Here is a 24988-nt window from a genome sequence, read left to right as displayed (position 1 = left end):
TGTGCCAAGCCAGAGCGAAAAATCAAAGAAAACTGTTTTCATCCAAATTGTGTAAATAAAGCATATATAAAATAAAAATTAATAGAAAAAATATAAATTTGTATAAATATATATATATAAATATATATATTTAGAGCCAGCAACAACACCCGACCTCCGCAATTTCGCATAGGTGTGGGAGTGTGTGCGAAAAAAAGAGCAGAAAAAAGGACGAAGCGAAGGCAACGCGCGCGCGCCTTCACTGTGTGAGTGTAAAATGCGTGGGTGTGTGTGAAAGGTGTAAAAAATGTACATTTTGTGAATTGGCCATATAAAAAAGAAGAAAAGGAAAAATAGAAGAGCAGAGAGAAGAGAAAAAGAGTAACGAGTGTAACCGAAATATAACAACAACAACAACTAACGTAACGAAAACGACGACAACCGTTATATTTAGCCGCCGCCGAATCCAGTTATACGACCTACTAACACCAACGCACATTACGCACAAATGTAGCCAAAGCTCTTTGCTGCTGGTTGTTGTTGCTGTTGTCCTGCTGTTATTGTTGTTGGCGAATGAAGCAATTTTGCAACTAAACAAAATGCACACAGATCTCGATATCGGTAACAATATAAATCACAGCAAGTGCGCATTGCCAATGCGCCGTCAGCAGCAACAGCACTTTTATCAGCACACAACTCGCCCACCCACGCAGTGAATTTAATTAAACTAATAATTATAACAAACACCAACAAAATAAACAACAGCAAAGTAAGCACCGCTTATTCTTTTTATTTCTTATTTATAAAACCACAGCCATTAGCTAACTGAAATTTCATTTTTTGTTTTGGCCGCCAATCACTAGCGATTGCACGGTTTTGTCCGTATATCGATAATTACGCGCTATTTATCGATCGAAAAGCAGTTAAAGTATAGGCTTTCTGCACTTGGCTCCGCTTTTAACGCATATGACTATTTTGCTATCTCTTGATTTCAAATTACTGCTTTTAGATAATTGTCGATGAGCTCAAAAGAAACATATCGATAGTATCGCTGCACGTGCAAAAACTATTGGCACGCGAAACTTGGCGCACACGCATAACTAAAAACAAGTAGTAGAAGAAGCAGCAGCAGAGAGCGCATCCAATGGGACTGTCAGACGGACGCGCACGTACGTACGGTTTGTGTTACAGCGGCACTTTGCCTGGTCGGCCGCCCTTCGCCGTCCTCTCCATATAAAAAACAAAAGCAAACACGAATTAAATGTAATTAAGTGCATTTAAATTTGATGCTTACGTGATTTGTGTGTGTGTGCGTGTCAATCCAAATAAAATAGAGTGCGGTAGGCTCACATTTTCATTCATTTTCATTCCATTTCGCTTGCACAAAACAACCCACAGAAAGGACAATAAATGTTGAAAATTATACAGCTAGTTTCATATGCCTGACTTTATGTGCGCCCTTTTATTTCGTCAAGTTTAATATAAGCAATTTCGCGTGTGCCTTTTCGCTTCTCTTTTTCTCCAGCAAGCGCTTATGTGTGTGTGTATGTGTGTGAGAGTGGTGGTTCTGATTGGATCTGCTGTTGTTGCCGTCATCAGTTCTAGTTGGGGCCGCATTTGTTATGTCAATAATTAACAGTAAAACTTATGGAAAAGCCAAAAGGCAAAACAGGCAACAAAACACTGCGTAAGGCGTGCTACACAGCTGTAAGGCTGTTTTCTAGGGCTGCAATTGACTCGTGTCGTGTCTGTCCAGGGACACCCAAGAAGGTTTTCTTCGATTCGTTTCACTTTTCTTCACTCCTTTTTTTTTGTCATGTGTGTCCCCATGTGTGTGTGTGCCTGTGTGTTGTTGCGCCTCATTCTTGCGGCAATTGCATTTGGCAATCACACGGAAAATTGATTTTTTGCCAAATGCGCGAGCATTTTGCTGCATATTTGTATATGCCTTGCGTTCCTTCATTTTTCTTTTTGTTTTTTGACCACTTTTCCGCCTGCCATTGAGTATTCCAATTGGATTGTGCAGCAGCTGCCCAATTGGCACATTGTGCGTCGCGTTGTTGTTGCCAGATCCCTTTAGCTTGGGTACTTGTCTCCTCTTTTTGTATTACATTAAATATTTAAAGCATATGCAAATTTGAACAGTAGCACCATTAAAAAGTACCTGCCGCGGCCTTAACGCGCCTGTTATTGTTGTAGCTGCTTCTGCTGCTACTCTCATCCATGAAGTCGCTCTCTCACCTCCTCAATTTCTTTTTATTCCGTTTTTAGCTTTAGTGTCGTGTAAATCGTTTTGTGTGGCAAGTGCTCTGCCCTTTTTATATAAATTTGTTGTTGGTTGCGCCTTTTTTTAATACCTTTTTTTTTTATTATTATTATAGAGCATACACCCACACGCACACATAAACACGCTCGTTCACACACGTGCACATGTATATATGCAATCAGCGCTCGCTGCTCAATTCAAATGCATTTCGATTGCTTTTGCCTCTCTCTCTCTCTTTAAGCATTTGTGTGTTTGTGTTTGTATGTGTGAGTGCACTCAACTTGTGAACTACGATACTTGAACACCATTTTTCGTTGATTCCTTGTGCCTACACACTTCTGCTTGCAGCTGTTTGTGCTTGTATGCATGTGTGTGTGTTTATTTCCCACCTTAAGTCGTGAACACTGCTCCGATTTGTGCACCAGCTAACCTGCCATGTCCCTGCTCCACCTGTCGACTCCTTCGAGCTTCAGTTGCTGCGACACGTGCCCAATTGTGCTGCAACAAATTTACTCCACTTTTTGACTTTTAGCTTTGTTTTTTCTTTCTTGTACAATTGTCTATTGTGACCTGCATGTCTATGGGTGTGAGTATGCTTGTGTGCTGCTTTGAACTCCTTTCAGCTAAGAGTGACCAGACTTTAAATAGAGTCAAAATAGAAATGAGCGAGAAAGCTAAGACTGTATATTTAAGGTATACATACATACATATGTATATATCACAGATATTTCATTTTCATCTCTTTTTAGAGTATCTATAAATATTGGATATTACTTTCAGTACTAATTATATTGTTTTTTTTTTTTTTTCTAAAAACAAAATGCTAATTGATCTTTATGCTGTGCCGATATATTTAAATAATATCGATATGTATATATTATCTTTTCAAATTCTCGTGTTATTTTATTCCCTTTTCCCCATCTCTGTTGATTGTGTTGTCTAATTGGAATTGGATTTGCATACCGCCTATAACAGTTGTTATACACTATTTGCCTCTATTTCTCACTCTTTCTCTCTTTCTTTAAGCATTTGTTTTTCTCGCCATTTTCATAGATTTAACTAATACGGTGTCTAGTTCCCATTATTGGCCCTTCGCTCAATCGATTGGCAAGGTCAACACCAGCTGCTGCTGCTGATAATCATAACCATAAACAGTAAATGTGGTTGAGAGCTTGCTGTGTTGTTATTTACTGGACGCAATTAAAACTTGTTGATTGTGGGCGACTTTCATATTGGCTGTGAGAGAGACATACAATAAATGTGATTTATTTGATACAGCCAAAGGTAAAATAATCACTATACTGCCAAGCAAGAAATGGCCTTTTAGGGCTTTAGTTGAGAGTGAAGCCGACTTAAGACACAAATTAATAAAAATATTAGATTTAGTTCAAGCTATGCTGCATCTCGGAAAATGTCGGAAAATTAAAAAAGATTTTTTGAATATACATATACATATATACATATCAAAAATATTTTTAAAATGTATTCACAAAAATTAATTTTACTTAATTTGTTTCTTACTCTCATTACAGAATCTGTCAAGAAGATCAAGTAGCTTAAAAAGTTTAAATAAATTTAATTGCATACAAAAATAAGTTGCTAGAAAAAGTGCTCAAAGTGAAGAGAGAAAAAAAAAATTAAAGAAAAAGACACCCTTTTGTGACGGGTGTGTGCGTGTGTATGTGCAAGTGTGTGTAGGTGCTCGAGTGCGTGTGCGTGAGGAGCTGCAGCCGTCGTCGTCGTTGCTGTCGTCCTCGTCCTGACTGGAGCCCCGAGCCAAAGAGGCGTCACAACGTCGTCGTCAGCAAAACCCACGACATCAGCCGCTGCTGCCGCCGCCGCCGCCGCCGTGTCCAAGGTAAAAACACAGCGTCAAGCATCCACGCAGAGTCCACCACCAGGAGGAGCAGCAGCAGCAGCAGCGGTATCAACAGCATCAGCAACAGCAACAGCGACAACAGCACGCAGCGGCGGACGCAGCGGCCATCGGCGTCGTAGTAGCAGCAGTAATCCAAACGCCGGCAACACGAAAGCGACCAGCGGCAGCGGTGGAGCTGGCTGCGCCGGCGTCGCTGGTGGCGGTGGTGGTGGTGGAGGCGGTGGTGGCGGCGGCATTGGAGTTGCTGGAGGCGGCGGTGGCACAGCCAACATTAAGCAAAGCGTCAGTCGCAATAGCAACATACGCAGCAGCTCCTCCAACAGCACCATGGCATCGGCCAATCATAGAGGCGGACGCGGCGGCATCGCTGGCGCCGGCGCTGGCGCTGGCGATGGCAATGCGGCTGGCTTGCTGTTCGGCTCCGCCTGGTTTCAGCGCAAAATCAATCTAAGGCCGCAGCATCGCGGCGTCCATTTGGTCACCGAAGAGATACTTAGACAAATGCCGGAGCTGATGCAATTCTCTGTGGGACTATGTCACATGCAAAGTAAGTAGCAATGATCCTTACAGGAATGTGCAAAAATAAGATATATGTATGGGTTTTATTATTTTAAATTTAATAGGTCAATGGTAAATTTTACCTAATGGAATAGTCAATGAAAAATTAATAATTTTGATTGCACTTCTCGTGACTATGTAGAAAAATGAAATTACACGTCTAGAGCTATGCTAAAATAGGGGAAATATATAAATTAATATATGAATAGGTGGGGGCTTGACAACTAGGGATAATATATACAATAGGGACAATATATATGTATAAGTCCTTGTAGACAGGTACATGATAATTGATGATAGGAATAAAACAGGCTTAAATGTATATACAGTTGCGAAAAATAAAATAGCACCACTTGCAAACGCAAAGTTTAAGAAGTTCTCCTAGGTGCATTTATCAATGTATTGATCTAATTTTTTCTTGTATATAAGCAGAAAACAATTAATAATCGCAACAAGCAAGAATTATCCCAAAAATATTAATCGTTTTTATATAATTCAAAAATTCTCAAAAAAAGTCGTAAAAATGCCGAAAAAAATAATAGCACCACTAACCCTTTTCGAGTGAAAATCTATATTTTTCGCAGATTTGAATATCTTCAAAAGCACTAATTGATGAGATTTGTTGGTTATATATCTATTTTGATTAAAAAATTTTCAGAATTTGTGAAAATTTTCAAAAAAAATGGGTCGTGAAGAGCATTACACCACCGAACAACCCAATCTCATCAAAAAGTTGATTTCGGCTCAAAATTTTCACAGGAAAGTTGGTCATTTGATGGGTTGTTCAAATAAAATGATCCACAATGCATTAATCCATAAAAGAAATTAATGAAAAGCGCGGATTTCGTTGAGTTCTGACCCAAAATCATGTCACTCGTCTCATTTACGAGAGTAAAAGGATCCTTTTAAGCCGGCTACTCAACTGAAAAAGGACCTAAACACATCAGCAATGAACCAAACAGTATGGAAATATTTAAGATATCACGATTTGAACACTTTCCGTTCAAGAAAAGTACCATATTTGAATATAAAACACATTTCCAAACGGATGGCGTTTGCAAAAAAGCAGTCTCATACTAATACACTTGATCCGCCATGTTTAAGGGTTTTTTTGTATATCTAGGACCGAATTCTAAGTTCTGTGGATGTCTCACGTAGGACCGCGATCCTTTTCCACTAAAAATTAGCATCTTACTTTCATTATTCAAAAGTATGTTTCTCCATTCCTGCGTAGACCAATTTTTGTGTTTCCCTTGCAAACGGCATCCATTTGGAAATGTGTTTCATATTCAAATATGGTACTTTTCTTGAACGGAAAGTGTTCAAATCGAGATGTCTTAAATATTTCCGTACTGTTTGGTTCATTGCTGATATGTTTAGGTCCTTTTTCAGTTGAGTAGCCGGCTTAAAAGGATCCTTTTACTCTCGTAAATGAGACGAGTGACATGATTTTGGGTCAGAACTCAACGAAATCCGCGCTTTTCATTAATTTCTTTTATGGATTAATGCATTGTGGATCATTTTATTTGAACAACCCATCAAATGACCAACTTTCCTGTGAAAATTTTGAGCCGAAATCAACTTTTTGATGAGATTGGGTTGTTCGGTGGTGTAATGCTCTTCACGACCCATTTTTTTTGAAAATTTTCACAAATTCTGAAAATTTTTTAATCAAAATAGATATATAACCAACAAATCTCATCAATTAGTGCTTTTGAAGATATTCAAATCTGCGAAAAATATAGATTTTCACTCGAAAAGGGTTAGTGGTGCTATTATTTTTTTCGGCATTTTTACGACTTTTTTGAGAATTTTTTGAATTATATAAAAACGATTAATATTTTTGGGATAATTCTTGCTTGTTGCGATTATTAATTGTTTTCTGCTTATATACAAGAAAAAATTAGATCAATACATTGATAAATGCACCTAGGAGAACTTCTTAAACTTTGCGTTTGCAAGTGGTGCTATTTTATTTTTCGCAGCTGTAAATACAGTTATAGAAATGCAAATAAAAATTATAGTAAAAGGTACATGCCGGTATATCTAGGTACATGCTAACCAGAATATGAATATGAATATGGTCATTCAAAATTGTTAAAAAAGAAAAGAAGAAAAAAAAGACAAATAAAAAAAAAATAATAATAATAATAATAATAATACCTAAAAAGGTACATGCCAAAAGACATTTATTTAAAGGTACTTGATGAAGCGTAATATTACGCTAAAAAGTACAAGTTAAAAATGTATGTCAAAAGGCTACACGTTAAAGAACATTGCGAAAAAATACTTGGTGAAGAATATATAAAAATCTACCTCTTAGAAACTGCATGCTAAAAGCTATATACGGAGAATGAATTAGATCTACTCGATGGTAAAATCAGCAGTGTGTCTACTTTTCAACAAAACCATTTCATTTGAGAGCCGAGATTAGAAATAGAACTTGAAGCCATATGGCTTTTGGGTCCAAAGTTCAGCTGAGCAAACAACAAAATGTAAAACTTGCTAAACACAATGTACGAAAATATACATATACATATGTATATGCACATACATATATGGAAATGTTGCTAAAAGTTAAAAGTTGCATTTCAACGTAAACTTCTATACATACATGTGTATATGTATGTATATAAATGGATATATTGTCAGCAAAAGGATAGTTCATTTGGCTAGAGGAAGTAAACTGGGTTAAGTGACAAAGCGCATAGATTCGTCTCCGGTCTCGTGACCCCTTAGTCATCGGCTTTGTTGAGTGCCGAAAACTACGTTGACATCGATTTAATTTGGCACAAATTGTCGAGTCTATTGCTGCATCAATCGACACATACAAAGCGAATGAATTGTCCACATTCTCATTGACCATTCGATATTCAAGTCCAATGACAATTTGATTTTTCGATGCTGGGGCACATACATATATGTATGTATATGTGTATATGGCTAAATACAATATTTGGGAAAATTGTCAGTTCACTGTAAATGAAGACAGCTCGAATGGCTAGCTTGGCTGAGGCAACTAAAATTCAATGTTTTAAATCAAATGCTGTAATTGTTAATTGTTTGATCTAATATGAGCTTGGGACATTTACAATTCAATTTGCAAGCTGGTTCACAATTTTCTTTTATCATTGAAATTTCAGGCTGGCAGTTGTTTTCAATTGTAGTCGAAATTCAAATGCTTAGACTTGTCTTAGTTTAGGAAAGTTCGAGGATGAGCTTTTCCAAATAACTTGCTATTGATAGCTCAGGAGATTCTCGAAATGCGCAAAAGGAATGCAATTTCTTGCATTTGCTGGGATCAATCAAACAAACCAGATATCATGTGTTACATTAGCATATAGATCTTATATATCGTACATTATTTACTGTATACCATTTGATGCCCATGTATAAACGCTTGAAATACTACCCTTACAAATGGATTGCAATGGCAGCTTAGCTTAGCTGAGCAGCACTCTGCACTATTTTCCCATCCAAATTCCTGTGGCCCAACGACTTCTGACAGCATCAAATGCGACAACAAGAATAGCAACAATAACAACAAAAACAACAACAACAACAACAAGAACAATAAGAACAACAAATGCGTGAGCCTCGAGCATTTGCGGTCTTGTTGACAGTTTGCATTACAATGGCAGGACGCGCGTTCTCAGTGCCGAGAGCTGAGCTTCGTTTCAGACATGGGCAAATAAAAAATAAAATCGTATCATAAAATGCCAGTTGGAGCAGCCAGCAGGAGGTGCAGGGCGCCAGGGGCAGCCGGAGGGGGAACTGGGGCATAGTTTTGGGCCGCTTAGATGGAGCCTCAAAGTGAAAAGCAATCGCAGTCGTCGTCGTCGTCGTCGTCGTCAGCGTCGTTTCTCATGTCTTCATGTCATGGCTCTGTAGCTATGGCGTGTGAATGCTCGAGGCAAACTTCTTCTTTCCATCAGCCCCACATCGCATTCCTCACCAGGGACTGCCCGTAATCCCGCCTCTCTCCTCCCTCTGCCTGTGCCTGCCTTCCCATAGTGCACACAAATCGTCTTAGCCCAGTCGAGTCTCTATTATGGCCGTCTCTTTCTCTCAATGCCCTAACGGCGGGTATTATGCCTTTGTTAATCAATCTGTGCTGAAGAGATTTTTTACTACTATTTTAACAGTCTAGCATTAAAGCCCTACGACTACTACAACTATTGCTACCTGCTACTACTACTACTACTCTCTAGTACTCCACTATTTACCACTAATATTATATACTATATAGTACTTTCATTCCTCCTACTCTCACTCCTACTATCTACTACAGCTATCAAGTTTTACTACTATTAGTGTCAACTATACCACTATTACTACTATTGTATACTACTACGACTATTTACTACTACTATTACTACCATATACTACTACTACTACTATTACTACCATATACTACTACTATCTACTACTACTACTATTACTACCATATACTACTACTATCTACTACTACTACTACTATTACTACCATATACTACTACTACTACTATTACTACCTTATACTACTACTATCTACTACTACTACTATTACTACCATATACTACTACTATTTACTACTACTGTTACTACCTACTACTACTATCTACTACTACGACTATTAAATACTACTGCTACTACTACTATTACTACTGATATTTACTACTATTACTACCAATTACTATTACTACTGCAATTTACTACTATTGCTACCTGCTATCTTCTACTACTACTACTACTGTAATTTACTACTATTATTATTATATTAATTTCCATTTGATAATATATAGTCACATACATAAGTATGCTTATGGCTCATAGAGCATTCAAACTTCCGCTGGTCCAAAGCATTTTTTCGTATTATTCTTTCGCTCTTGGCCAAATGAAAAGCACGTGTGTTTATTATGCCCCTTCTGCTCCTTCCCTCTTCCCGGCTTAGCTCCAGCACGCCAAAATGAATCTCTATGCTAGGTGTGCGTGTGTGTGTGTGTTTCTCGTTGTCTGGGGATCCGTTTTGGCTACGTGTGTATTGTGAACTGTAGTAAGCGGAATCTAATTGAGGTCAAGACATGTTTATTGATTTTCTTAAAAGGACTTCCTAATTAGACTCACTTTACTTAAATATGTGAAAGTCCATGCGTCTGTGTGTGCGATTATTGTCTGAGTTTCAGTATGTATGTGTGTGTGTGTGTGTGTCAGGTCCCTCTCGAATGGCAGCAATACCTGCACCTGTACGTGCACCTGCTTCTCTCATTCTTTTGTCATAGCTGGGCAAAATTTTGCAGCGCCATCACAATTCAAATGGCAACCTCTGCCCCATCCTTTTGCACCTGCCTGCCTGCCTGCCAGCCCAGTCCACCTGCGACCCCTTTACAAAATGGCACAGAAAAAAGTTAATTTCAAAAAATTATTTCAAATCAACCTTGCCATATGTTTTTCTTGTTGTCTTTTAGTATTGACCTCAATACACTGTCATTGTTTCAATAGGCACCAAAGGCAAAAGGAAGAAGAGAACAACGGTGCGAAAGAGATAGCTAGAGATAGAGGCCAATTTTAATGGTTACTTATTAAATAGAAAATACAAAAAAAAAAAAAAAGAAATGCAATTCAAATAATTCAGAACAACATAAAAAGTGAACAGGAAAAAATAAATAAAGTGAACAAAAAGTTCTTTGAATCAAGATGCGCTATAAAAATGAAATGTTTTCCCTTGTTTGAAATGTATAATGCGCTTATATGGAATGCTTCCGGTAAATTGCTAGCTAGAGTTTCCTTAGAAAAACTGGTAAAATTCCATGAGCTAAATTATATGGATGGAAAATAGCTAGAATAGCAGAAAAGAGAGAATGTGAAATGTTTGTAATCTAAAATGTGCGCTGTTTTACCTTAGATGTTAATCTTTATAGGGAATGAATTTATAAATTGAATTAATTATTAGTTTAATGAAACATTACAGATTTGTCTTTGTATTTTCATATAGGAGGTTTGACACGACTTTAGTAAGCCTCTACCAATATTTGTTGTATTTCTAATAGAGCTCTGACTTTCGTTGTTGTCTTTTAAGGCTATGTACAAAGCATTAAATGTTGGTCGACAAAATTTCGGAGTATTTGTATTACTAATGGAGTTACATCCCAATGATATATAACTCAACCCAAATAGACTGCATTTCGCCCTTACATGATACTCGATTGTTTTTGCAACAACTTTCATTGCCTGGGGGAGCAAATTCGTTGGCTCTCTGGCAATTTGCTGCATAATCGCAAGATCATATAAATGGCTCAACTTCAATTTATAACCCGAGCATATTTTTCAAAGCTAACAACGACGACGGCGACGAAGGACTCCCCAATGTCCTGTGCGTAGTCGAAAGAGAAGCAATACCAAATAAATCAGCTGAAACCGAAAGTGGGTGTAATGTGGCATGGAGTAGGGAGGAGGCTATGAAAGCAACATTGCGACGCTTTAACATTTATTGTATGTATGTGTGTGAAGGGAAGAGCTTAATGTGCGTGTGTGTGTGTGTGCTGTCTCCCTTTTATTCGTGACAGCGAAAAGCGGCGAAAAAAAAAAACAATAGAAGTATGACAGCAGCACAAAGTAAATCATTTTGTTTTCGTTTTACTTTAGGCAACTTAGATACCGCTCTGAGCTACGAATAAAATACCTCATTTTATGCCTATTTATTAAGTAATACTGTAGTTTTTTGTACTCCAATTTTCCTAGATTTTGAAAAAAGAAAATATATATATATTTTTCATATAATATATATTGTATATATATATATATATATATATATATATATATCTATGATATAGAAAATAATAACCAATAATCAATGAAGAACCTCGCCTAATTGTAGTCCGTCAAGTAATAGACTACAAGTAAGAGTGCCCTAGTTAAAAGTGCCCGACGATGAGATACCCTGAATACTGCGCTAAGCTTATATCTACATCATTCCATGATTCTCTTATACTCGTCGTTCTTATCTTTCTTTTCATAATTTGAACTTACTTAGCCTCAATTTCAAGGATATATTTATTTACTGCTATATTAAATAGCCTTATATCAGCTGTCTTTTTATCTATCTGATATTTGTTAATAGATTGCATTTGGCAGACAAGTTTGAAATTCGGAATTTCTTGGAATTTCATTAAGTCTTTCTTCAGCCAAGTGACATCTGTTTGTCACAACTTGCAGCTAACTAACATGAACTTTGACAGGCACCTGCGAGAACGTGACTCTCCCAGGCTTGGCTGTCGTATAAAACTTCACATGGCCCGCAACAAGGGCATTCGAATCGAAGTAAGGCAAACGATGCCATGGCATCGAAATGTGTGCCATGTGTGTGTGTGTGTGTATGTCAGATATATACGTTTCCATAGGTTGCCCCAAGGTTCAGGTATATCCCCTATATCCGTCGTCCCCTGCAGAGTCCACGACGTGGCTCCATGGACGAGGTGGCGCCTCTGGCATTAAAAATTGTTTCGCTTATGAGCCGCAAATGCTGCGCCAGCCAATAAATCAATATTATTTATGCAAAAAAAAAAAAAATAAAAAAATAAAAGAGCAGAGTCAAAGGCTACAGTAAAAACTACAATAGAAACAGGGCGACACGGACAACAAACCAAACATTTTACGTTTGTTTACCATGAACAACTTGAACTAGTTCCATGTGACTATAGCTATAAGCATATGTGTGTGTTTGGGCTTATATATATGTATATATGTGTGTGTGTTAGTTGTAGGGTCTACTTGTTTTAGCCCGACTGCAGGCATTGTAATTACGAATCTTACTGGGTTTGCGCCATAGAGCCTCATAAAGTATATTTCGCTGGCCTCAGTTTATGGAAAAGTTGGATATTTATACAAATAGTCGCGAGAGACAGTTTCGTTTCTATACTCAAAAGTTAATCATATAATGAAAATAATTAGGGTGGGTATCCTAATTAAAATCGAGAATTCATTATATATGATAATATATATGATAATATATATTTTATAGCTGATAATTATCTCTCAAAAACTTTTTCCTGCAAAATAACCTAAGTTCCTACAAACATTATGTATGTATATAGTATAAATAGTATATTATTGTGTTCTGTTTTTTTCTTTTATAAGTTTTAAAAGTTTTTCGCTGTAAACAAAAGTTTTATTTTAGAATAGCAACGAAGAAAGAGAAACTGAATTTTTTATACCTATTCTATATTCTAGTAGTAGTTTCTTGATTGAAGTATGTCTGCCATAAGTTTGCAAGTGTATGAAATCTTCAGTCATATGACAATAATATTGCCGCTTTTTGTTTTAATGAGCGGTTAGCAGGTGCACTTGCACCTGGCGTCTCGTGCCACTTTTGCCCTTGCTCCCACCTGCCCCCCTGCCCACCTGCCCATCCGCCGTCCGTTCCCGCTGTCCAACTCCTGCTCAGGCTGCGCTGCGCCTGTAAGCATGCTATAAACATTTTCTTTCTTTTTTTCGGCTACTTGTGCTTCAGCTCTTGACCACAAAATGAAGCCAACACGCTGTGTAATAAGGTTGATGAATTTAAGCGTTTCGTGTTGCGTTATATCATGTAATATGCAAACACACACACACTAACTACACATACACTCATACATACACAGAGACACAATTGCTACTTATGTATGCACATGCATATATGAATGAATGAGAAACATAAGCGAGCCGCAGTTCCATTGTTCAACATTTGCAGCAGCCGCAGACGCGTGTGTGTATATGTATTGTGGTTTTATGTATGTATGTGTGGGTGTGTGTGTGGCTTGTGCTTGCTTATGCTGTCAGAATGTTTGACTTTGTATAATAAAAAAGGCCTCTTTTAAAAACATTAGCAACTTTTGTAGTGCCTAAACGCGCCGCTAAATGTGAGAAGCCAACAACAACAACAACAGGCACTCGAAATTTTACATCTAACTCCTACTCACACGCTCACACACACACACGCACTCACGTGTATATCTTTATATATGTGTCTGTATGTGTGTGTGTGCACACACACTTGTAACACCCTGTGCTTTCCCTGCAGTCAACAAAACGCCATCTGCCACTCAATGAATGCGTGGCTACACTGCGAGAAAAATATATGAGCAGATTAAACTGTTGGATTAAGGAGGAGGAGAAATCTTTAAAGTTACATTTTGGACTACATAAGTAGAATAGTTAAGGATTTATATAGATAGTGCAGAGTTCTGGAATTGTTACATGTTTATAAAAATAGGAAAAAAATATTTATTGATAAGAATAGACATTATGCTTTTGAAGGAAGGAAACGATTAATAACAAAAGCTATTAAATTGACAAGAATGAATAAATGATAATAGAAACTGTAATGATTATACAGAAAGTATTCGTAAACAACATGGAAAATTGAAAGCTAAAAACTTGTCTCAATATATATACTGTAGAATCCGATTATACCGCCGCTCAAGGGACCGTCGCTATAAACGGAAGACGCTAAACCATATATGTTTGCTCATTTAAGTTTGTTTGGGGTCCAGTACGGACGCTATAAGCGGAGTCGTTATAACCAGGTTCTACTGTATATAGCGTCCGTACGGTTATAGCGACAAGAATTCTGGTCCCCAGATAAACTTGTATGAGCAAACTTATATGGTTGTAGCGCCTTCCGGGTATAACGAAGCTACCTTTAGTGTCGTTACAACCGGATTCTACATATGTATATTGCCTAATCAATATTGTAAGAGTTCTCTTCACTCCTGCTCAATGCTCTTACGCATTCCACTTGGTTCGTCAGGAGGTGGCCTTCAATAACATAAACATCATGTCATGTTGACATGAAACATCATGTCAAACGAAAACAAATAATATCAAACTTCTAATTAAATATATCTATATATCCTTTTCTTTTTTTATTTATAATATTTTTAAGCATGTTTTCTGCTAGATTTAGTGGCAAAGATTTATTTTAAAATCTACATCATATATTGCAAACATAAAGAGTGCGTAATCTATATCATAAAATTTATTGCACATTTTATACATTTCTCCAATATTTTATTGTTTATTAAGTCGCATGCCCCATTTTTCTGGCAGTGCAACAAAACGTGGCGCTCTGTAAGCTGCTGCCTCCGTTACGCGCTTGCATGTGTTTCCTGAGCGCCTTTAGCACATCTGTCCATTGGCAAACAAGGGCTATGCTACGACGCGTACAAATGTCGCTGCCCTCGGCCTCCCTCAGCCCCCCTGCCGCCCATACTGTTGTTGCTGCTGCTACCATGGCTAAATCATATTAAAGCCGCTTGCTGCTGTTCCAAGCCCTCAAACCCTTTTTCCTTTTACAGCCGTTTGTTGTGGCGCTTTGCTGCATAAAAATAGTGTGTCAGTTAAGTAAGAGTGGAGGGGGGGGGGAGGTAGGCAGAGGTTGGAGAGGGTGCGTTGTTGGTTATTCTACCTTTTTGGGCACTCGAAAGCCGCGATACGCACAATTATGTTAACGCATTAACATATTTATAGTTGGCACACTTACAAATAGATATGTATGTGGTGTATGTATTTAAAAGCTTGCCGGAACTGCAGTAAGCCGCACCGCCTCCTTCAGCCCCCGCCCCACTCGCAACATTAGCGAGTGTCAACTAATTGCGGTCGCTGCCCGCCTCCTGCCACAATTGGCCTATGTTCCGCTGCCGCCTCCTTCTCGTCCAGCTCTTGACTGAAATCAATTTGCAAATTTGTATAGGGGCTGCTGCCTTTGGCTGTCAGTTTGAGTTTGAGTTCATTTTCATTTGCATTGTCCGCTTGTCCATTTGAGATTGTGCCTCGGGCTTCTTTATTTCCTCCCTCCTGCGCCTGACATCCTCTGCTCTGCCTCTTGGCTCTTATTCAATCTCTCTCTCTCTCTCGATTTGTCGCTTCGTTTTGTCGGGTAGGACGTATATACAAATTGAAAGTGGATAGCCGAATGGAGCTTTGCGTGCTTCAGCTATTATTGGGGTAAGATAATGCATTGGAACGTTAAATCATAAATGATCTATAAATCCTGTTTTGCTGTCATCGATATATAACGAGCTTGTCTCAGTTACTGTGAAAATCATCTACAAAATATCGTTTATTCTTGAATTATATATAATTAGATTTAGTGGCAATAGATAATTGGTAAAGTTTCTAACATACTTCATTTATCATCGATAAATATCGAGTTTGGACTATTAGAGGCATCGACTTAAGAGCACAAGCTTCTCTTATTCCGTATGCATGCTTAGATATAATATGTTTGTAAAACTGTTTAAGATACTTACAGGGTAATAGCTAGTCCATCACTCTCGCCTACAACACTCTCGACTTATGTTTCTTTGTGTTTGTCTGTCTTACATTCAAATTTCTCCATTTACACATGTCCGACATGACATAATCATTTTTTCGGAAATTATTTAGCAAGAAGCCCCCAGCAGGACTTGAAACCTAAACTTTGATAAACACAAGCAGACACACAAACTTACACAAATACACACACACACACACACACACACGCGTTTAGATAGTCTCTCTTACGCACATAGATCGCTCAGGGGCTTGAAATGACATCTGTGGGATTTAATAATAAACTAATTTGCACAGCGTTCCACTCATTTGTTTTTTGCTGTCTCTACTCTTTTATTCATGAATATGCAATTAGTGTGCAAATTAAAGTGTTACGGCCGTTCTACGGCTCTATTTATTATTAACACTAAATGATTTTAAGCACTAGTATTCAATTTGAATGCTCGTCGGTCTCTTTTGCTGGCATTTGGCCAATTTGCCCATCTTCGGGCGAGTCGCAAAAACTAGGCTATGAAATTTTTGTCGAAATGCCTCAAAGTCAAACAAGACATGAATTGGTCATGTTTGCACTAAACAACTGTAAACGGTGGGGTCTACGTATAACAACGTATGTGAGTGAGTGTGTGTGTGTTTGTGTGACATGTCAAAGAATTTTTGTTTCAGTTTTAGTGAACTGTGGGCCAAGTGGAGCTTGAAGCGCATTTCGATGTCCATTTTGGCAAATTTTCAATAGAGCCAATACATTTTGTATAATTCTGAGGTATTTACTTTTATAATACTTTTTCTTCATATAATATAAATAGCTTCTGGATTGTCTTGCGCGCCTAGAGTCAATCCAAAGTACAGTAACCTCTAACGTAATATGCATTTGTGCTACTGTTAAGTCATTAGACTGTTCAAGCTATACTGTTAAAACGATTCAGTTAGCTGTTAATCTATTACTGTTATGAATGTTAATTAACATTATCTGTTAGACTTCAATGCTATCTTAAAATCTTACAATATTAAAAAGAATTGCTTAATATTTCACTTAATGAATTTTCTAAGAATTTAATTCTAAATTCCAAATATTCTATATCAACACTAAATGACTTAAAAGGCCTTTGCTTCACTAGGGGATGAAAAATAACGCTTGCCATTCTCACCTGTAATGTGAGAGGAATTTGTTTTCTTACAAAATGTCAACTATGTTTGTAAATGATAATTTTTGCCTTTGATTGCTACTTGTCTTTTGATAGATATTAGATATTACTTTAGATATTAGACACTTTATGCCAAACTTTTTATGAGAAACTGACTATGAAAAATTAATTTAATATGCTAAAAATTCTAAGATAAGAAATATATAAATAAACACTTATATAAATATATAAATGTTCTTAAAATTTACCTATATTTATATATAAAAATTATATAAATAAATATAAATATATGATTAAAATAATATTTAAATCTTACTTTTAAATCCTTATTAAAGTAGTATATAACAGAAATATTAATTTCTAATTTTACAAATATATAATATACATATACATATTTAATAAAAATGACTTAGAAATTGCATATATTAAATATTTATACAAAATATATTATTATTATTATTTCCATCTTTGAAAAAATGTTAAATTGAATGAAGTTTTTTGCATAAAAGAAATACGTTTAGTTGATACTTAGCGGGCTTCAACATTTCCCATATTTTCTTAAAGCCTCCATTATTTGCATCTAGTTTTACGTCATGCACTTAAATGAAAGTCAACTGAATTGCAGAAGATTTTCCTTTTGTTTTTTAATAAGGTATTTACGAATTAACGACCGTAACAATTGCTTTGTCATATAATTTTATGGAATTTGTAATTAAAGTTGATTGAAAATAGCTTTCGCGGCGTGCCTTAAGCTCATTAATAATATACCACAAAGATTGAGCTATCTTGAAGAGATTACGATTCGTGTTAAACATTTTGGTTAATTAGCTTTACAGCTCAATTGGAAATTCAATGTGTGTGTTGGGGCGTGGGGCGCCTACGTAATGGTCTAATAACCGTTTGCTATTAAAATGCCTATTGGCCAGAGCATTCAAAGTTAAACAACAAATTAATTGACGCCGCATTCACTTTGTCTCATTTGCAATTATTTCTCTTTTTTCTTGCAGTACTTCACACCTCGGCGAGTTTAGCGTTAAACGAGAGTTGGGATCCAGACGTCAGGTGAGTCATAATAAGCTTAAGATATTCAATAGATATATATATATATATATATATATGAAATATATATTTCGATCCACAGAGACGATATGGAAATGATGTTGAATAAAATAGTTCCCGAAGGTTTGCCCTATAGGCATTCGTGCGAAGGACCCGACGATATGGTAGCTATAAAAATAATTGATATATGTATATATGGGCATATTGAATTCTATTCGATCTCTGCTTTACAGCCCGCACACGTGAAGGCCTGCTTTCTGGGCAGCTCACTGACAATCCCCATTACCGATGGCAAACTCTCGCTGGGCACCTGGCAGGGCGTTTGGCTGTGCGAGCATCGCGATCAGGCCGGCAGCCGTAAGCTGGTGATCACACTCACTGGCTGTCCGCGCGAACAGGCTGTACGCAGTCCGCTGTCACCCGTCTCGCCCATCGCCAGTACGTCCAGTTAGGGGCGGCCTCGCTCCACCCGCGACAGCCGGTAATCGCGGGGGAGCGACAATAATGACATCATTTCGTCGAGGAAGTTGATTTTACAAAAGAATTTAGCTAGGGCCACAGCACAGCAGCGAGCGGCGGCAGTTATAGCCGCCGGACATGGTTTAATTGGAGCAACTGCATCCGTTGCGGCACCGGCGCCACCCGGCGCTGTGCCCATCGATACGAAGACGCAGCGTTTGCTGTTGCGGCAGCGTTTACATTTGAATTTGAATTTGAATGTTACCGAAACGCTGCAGGATGGCGTTGATATTGATGATGTTGATGAGGATGTCTGCGACGACGACGATGATGACAATGGTACTGATGATGATGTGGATGACAATAGGACTGCATCCACTGATGATCGAACCGTTGTCATTGTTGACAACGTTGTGGATGTCGTCGATGCTCAGGGCAGTGGGCGTCGCCGTGTTGGTGATAATCTACAAACCGTCACAACAGTGCCTCAAACCAAACAACAACAACTAAGACATAAGATCACCGCAGCAACAACAACAACAACAGAAACAGAAACAACAACCAGCTCATCAACAGCATCTAGCGCATTAGCTAAATTCAATCGTATACTCGAGTCTGCTAAACTGGAACCACATCGGGCCTCGTCTGCGTTCAGTAGCGCAACGCTGCAGCAACGCCTGGCGCTGGCCTATCCAGAGCTGCAACAGCAACAACATCATCCTCAGCAGCAGCATCAGCAGCAACACGAGTTGCGACAAGTCGACAACCTCCCACGTAGCACTAGTCGTGGCATTGCCGTCGTTAGCACCCCATTAACATTGCAAGCACTAGACACAATAAAAACCAAGACGACGGCAATGTTAGAGCAACAACAGCAACAATTGCTGCAACAGCAGCAACACGACGCCGCTGATTATACGAAACGAAATGATGTGCATTATTTGTTGAAACAGTTAAATAGTTTTAGTGATATAGAAGAAATAGAAATTGTTGATATGAAGCAAAGACAGCAGCGACAGCAACAGCAGCAGCAGCAGCCTCAGCAACAGCAGCAACATCATAAAAACCAACAGCAGCAGCAGCTAGAACAACAACGCACAAGCAGATCCTCTGCAGCTGCCGCTGCGCCTGCGCCTGCCGCTGGCTGCTCCAGCTCCTTGGAGCTGATGCCCATGTCCCGTTCCATGTTGCCCATCGCCTTGGGCTCGCCATCGACACAGTCGCACAAGGGCAACTTTATGGGGCATGCTGGCGACAGTACGACACGCTTGCAGTTCGATGATTATTTGTTCGAATCGTGTCATTATCTGGAGACAAACTATTTTGCCGCTACCTATCGCACTGCCATGGTCGAGAGCAGCTCGCACGAGTTCCGGCCCTCGACCACAACGCCGACGAGCACACGGTCGGACAGCTTTGAGCTGCACGAACTGGAGCCGCCGAGCGTAATATGCAAGGCGGCACCCATGCTGGACTATCATGCCGCATCGCCGCCGCCCTATCAGGCGGAGGTGCGCATGACCAGCAGCGGTGTCCAGACGGAGCTGACAGTCGAGTCGCAGCTGAGTCATAGCGGCAGCTCTAGCTCAGGCAGTTCGCCGCATGTGCCGCCCTTTTTCATATGCTGCTACACGCCCATCGATCGTTGGCGGGCAAGGCGAATGGGCGCGGCTAATGCCGCCAAGCGTGATAATCCAGAGAAAAACGGGCATGCTGTCTGACAGTAAATGAATTTATACAAATAACTCAAAAGCGATACTAACTAAGCGTCAGCTGCGCTGTTTCATTTGCGATATCAACAAACGATTCCATTTCGAAGACAGTCAATACACAAAACTTCGCCTAAAATTCATTTTGAAAAAGTTTAAAACAAAAACATGTACATTTTTTTATACACACTCACACACATACCAAACATTCGCACATTTTTGCAATACACTCAACAACAAAAAAGAAGATGAAGAAAATATAAAACATTTTGATAGACTTCAAATTAAAGATAAATTTATTGAAAAGAGTGAAGAGTAAACTCATTTGGAAATGTAAAAATAATGAAATGAAAAGCAAACTTCAAGCATGTCATCATAATTATAAATTGTAATTGAATTGTTTCAATCCAATAAAATACTAAATAAAATTTCAAGCAAAATCGAAAATTGTTAACATATGCGCAAAACAACACAGAAATTTGTAGCCAGCTAAATGAAGTTGAGAATTGTGAGAGCTTGTATAGTAAGTTGTTTAATAAATAATAATAATGAAAGCTAAATAAGTATATAAACTGAACGAAAGAAACGCACAGGCTGAAAGTTCTTTCAAAATTTGTTTTTTTTTTATGTAAAATTCTAGGGAAGGCAAGAAGAGTGAAAGTGTTTAACAGAAAGTTTTTTGATATTAAAAAAAAATATTGTTTACTCATTTTAAATGAGAAATACAAAATTCTTTAAAATTCTGGCGAAGATGAACATTTCAGCATCAACTGTGCGTTTCGTAGTCAAAAGTTATGCATTGAGTTATTCATAAAACCAAGCAAGAAATGCAATTGTTACAAAAATTAACACTATAGAATATTAAACAATTGTGTTTTAACACCATCTCGCTAATATCAAAATTATATTGCATAGTTTTTGGCACAGTAAAGTATGCTATAAATATAATGGCGGAATGTGTGAAATCGAAACATGTTGGAATCTCGTTTTTATGATCAATTTGTTGTATATGTTAATATAATTTGTAAGCATCTTAACGAAGAGCAAAGAAAAAATCAACTGGAATTGTTCGAGCACAAGCAGCAACTGCTTTTAGTTTTCGTTTATTTAAATTTTCCTTTATCTCTCTCTCTCTCTCTCATCAATTGTGAACCCAATGGAAAGCAATATTAGTTATTAATATTCTGATGAAAAAGAAAAAGAAAAAACAAATCATGTGTAGAATTTGGTCAATTTGGTTGGAAATTAAAGGAAAATAAAAGAAGAACACAATGTAAGCTAAACTATTCCATTAATTAATAACTAATACATAGACATAATATCACTAAGCTTAACAAACAAAGATACGCGCTTTAGTTGGAAACAAAATAAAACAAGTTTGAAACAATAAAATATTAAACAAATTTTTGATCAATTATTTCTCTGAGTTATCAACTCGAATGTGTATTATTTCTGATGTTTAACAATCTACATATATAGAGCCTTAAATTTTAAATTGGGCATATCATATGCTGACTTAATTGGAATGCTAGCAAATAGTGAATGTAATTTCAGGTTTTTCAGCTCAGTTCTTCCAAAATGAAAACAAACAAACAAAACACAATGATACAAAAAATACACAAAGAGAAACCAAACAAATGCCTTTTACATGCCCACACGTACACTAATAGACAACAAACAAACTAAAAACTTAAAATAAGTAAACAAAATGAAATGAAACAAAGAATGTTTAACAACAAGTTAAAAACGAATGGAATAAGATTCGGTTAAAAACTCTTCAAGTTCAAACTTCACAAGTTTGTTGAATGTGAATTTGGTTAACTGAGAACAATTGTTAAGTGGGTAAAAGTTAGAAAAAAAAGAAGAAGCAGATATAAATAAAAATAATATCTATTGTTGTATGTTTTATTCTGAAGCGCACGAAAAACATAATAAATAGCAGAAAAAAGACATGCAAAATGTAGCTAAAGAAATGTTAAGGTAAAAATTTTTGTAAACTTTTTGATATGTGATGATGATTTAAATAAATTAAAGCTACAAAAAAAAATGAAATAAAATTAAAATAAACTAAATAAATACATAACTTAGCCGTAGATATTTAAATTAACAAACAAACAAATTTATATAAAAAAAAAATATTAAAAAATTCTTATAAAGTAAAGTAGCCCAAAGCAAAATTTAGTGCATAATAAAAAAAACATGCTAGTTAAAATATAAAAATAAATAATAAATTGATTGTAACTTGTTAAACTTTAAGCTGTAGACTCGGCAAGCCGAATCACATGTCTAGCCCCGAACTGAGCTGCGACAGTTTCCACAGATCTTTTGATTTGTGTTTTTGGAAATTTTTGAAAATTTGCAATTAAATTAAATTTCCTATTTACTATAGGGCGGGGCTATAGATCTAGCAATATTCATGGCAATTCAATTGTATTAACGACATTGATAAATCTGAAATGTAAGCAAATAAAAATAATAATATAAAAGAAAAACAAATTTAGCGAGCATTTTGTAGGAATGTGTAGTTAAAAAGGAAAATATAATTAAATAATATTTATTAAATTGAATAGTAATTCTATGTGCATAAGTAGCGAAATATTCAATTGTAAATAGATTTTTAATAAAAACAAATTTAGTTTTCATGAATTTTCTTTTAATTATTTGTTTTTAAAGTGTTTCATAATCAATTTTCACTAAGGCAATATACGAACATTTATAATTTGGTTTCTTAACATTCACAAAACACAAAAAAAGCTTTAAATAACTGAATTAAATCAGATTTTGATACCATTATCATTGATAAATTCCATTGTAGATACAAACTTGTATTGAAACCCCAATTAATTAACATATAGTGAGCTAAGTCAATGTCGCCTAATGTGAGTTATATAAGCATGAATAAATTTATAAAATAATGATAACACTCAGACACACACACATATTTACTATAAAACTGCAACTAAAAATCTAAAAAAAAAATAAATAAAATAAAATAAATATATATAAATAAATAAAAGCAAAAAACTACAACAGGCCTGCAACATCACAACACAACATTCACAACACAAAGCTTTTATAAAACTATTTAAAAATATATATTTAAAAAAGAAAAAAAAAATGTAAAAAAAAAATAATAATCCTGCCAAGTAACATTCGAAATACCTGCTTGATGAAGATACACCCGCTTTTGCTAAAAGAAAAACCTAAAAACTAAAACAAAAATTCAATAAAAAATATATTAAAAAATGAAAGGCTTAATACGATTTTTATACTTTCGATATAATGATTTTTTATACTAAGCGTAAAACTCTTTGAAATGAAAAAAAAAAAAAAACTGACGATTTTTTGGGGTATCAGCTAAAAAGTAACGTAATGTATTTTTAAACAAAAAAAAAAAAAAAAAAAAAAAAAAAAAAAAAAACAATATTGATTTGTTGCAAAAATCGTACTTACAGTCGAGTTATATATATATATATATATATATATATATATATATATATATATATTTTATATATATATATATATATATATATATATATATATATATATATATATATATATATATATATATATATATATATATATATATATATATATATATATATATAATATACGAATGTAATTATATATATGTATACATATATATAAACCCTAACTGCAACTATGGAACGAGAGCACAAATTTTGTTTAACAAAATAAATAAAAATCAAATACTAAGAAAAACCCTTTTTTTTAATTTCACTCTTAATCACACACACATACAGAAACACACAAATATAAAATCCAATATATACATATTTATATACATATACAAATCCTCAACTAAATATATGAACATGTATGTACAATATGTATATCTAGCTAAAGAATCGCACAAATTGATCACCGATCTTTGCTTTACGCCAACTCCCACTTAGAGACCCAATCCCTGGCCCAAAAACACACACACATACATAGACTCAAGCTACAAATACAATTTATTAATTATATCACACATACACACACCCACACATATATTTTTCAGCCTATAAACGCGTTATTTTGTATGTGCATACAATTTGTAAATACATACATATATATATATATATATATATATATATATATATATATATATATATATATATATATATATATATATATATATATATATATATATATATATATTAACTAATTTTTCCTAAAAAACCAAATATGAAAAAGAATTTCATGCATTCATTTGAATACAATTTTGTTTTCTCCTATTGCATTTGTATATGCACAATGTGTTTCAAGTAAAATAAAAGGACAACGTAAATAAATCATGAAAATCGAAAGTTTTTACCCAAATGGAACACATGGTGTATGTCTATTAATCTATGTATCAAAACAAAGACAACAAACCAAAAAACGCATACTTTAACGAATAAAATGTCAACTACAATAAATGAGCAGATGGAGAAAATAATATTAAAATAATAAATAAAAAAAAAAAAAAAAAAAAACAAACAAACAAAGGAAAAATAAAGTAAAAAACTAGTGCAATAATTAACAAATTATTCGGTAATAAATGTAAAATTAAATACATTTAAGTAAACGCTTTGTAAAATACATATAAACAATTTATTAAAAATACTGAATGAAATGAGAAAAAATGGAAAACAATAAAAAA

At 35.9% G+C, this 24988-nt stretch overlaps 1 protein-coding gene and 1 long non-coding RNA gene across 2 annotated transcripts; one reads left to right on the top strand and one right to left on the bottom strand.

Annotated features, from left to right (window-relative positions):
• Window positions 1-138: 138 nt before the first annotated feature.
• On the top strand, window positions 139-21757 carry LOC6577544. The gene is given in 5 exon segments (XM_044008558.1): window positions 139-748; window positions 3778-4671; window positions 18121-18175; window positions 18255-18336; window positions 18406-21757. Coding segments are annotated over 4 exon segments (2304 nt in total). The 5' UTR covers window positions 139-748; window positions 3778-4451; the 3' UTR covers window positions 20353-21757.
• Window positions 735-2368, bottom strand: LOC122757152. Its single transcript, XR_006357065.1, has 2 exons — window positions 2144-2368; window positions 735-2077 (listed from the first exon to the last, which is right to left on the bottom strand). It is a non-coding gene; the product is annotated as an uncharacterized LOC122757152 (long non-coding RNA).
• Window positions 21758-24988: the final 3231 nt, after the last annotated feature.

This window comes from Drosophila mojavensis, unplaced genomic scaffold (assembly GCF_018153725.1).
Source record: "Drosophila mojavensis isolate 15081-1352.22 unplaced genomic scaffold, ASM1815372v1 contig_36, whole genome shotgun sequence".
Taxonomy (NCBI): Eukaryota; Metazoa; Arthropoda; class Insecta; order Diptera; family Drosophilidae; genus Drosophila; species Drosophila mojavensis.
The sequence above is the reverse complement of the archived record's forward strand: the minus strand, read 5'-3'. Positions and strand labels throughout refer to the sequence as shown.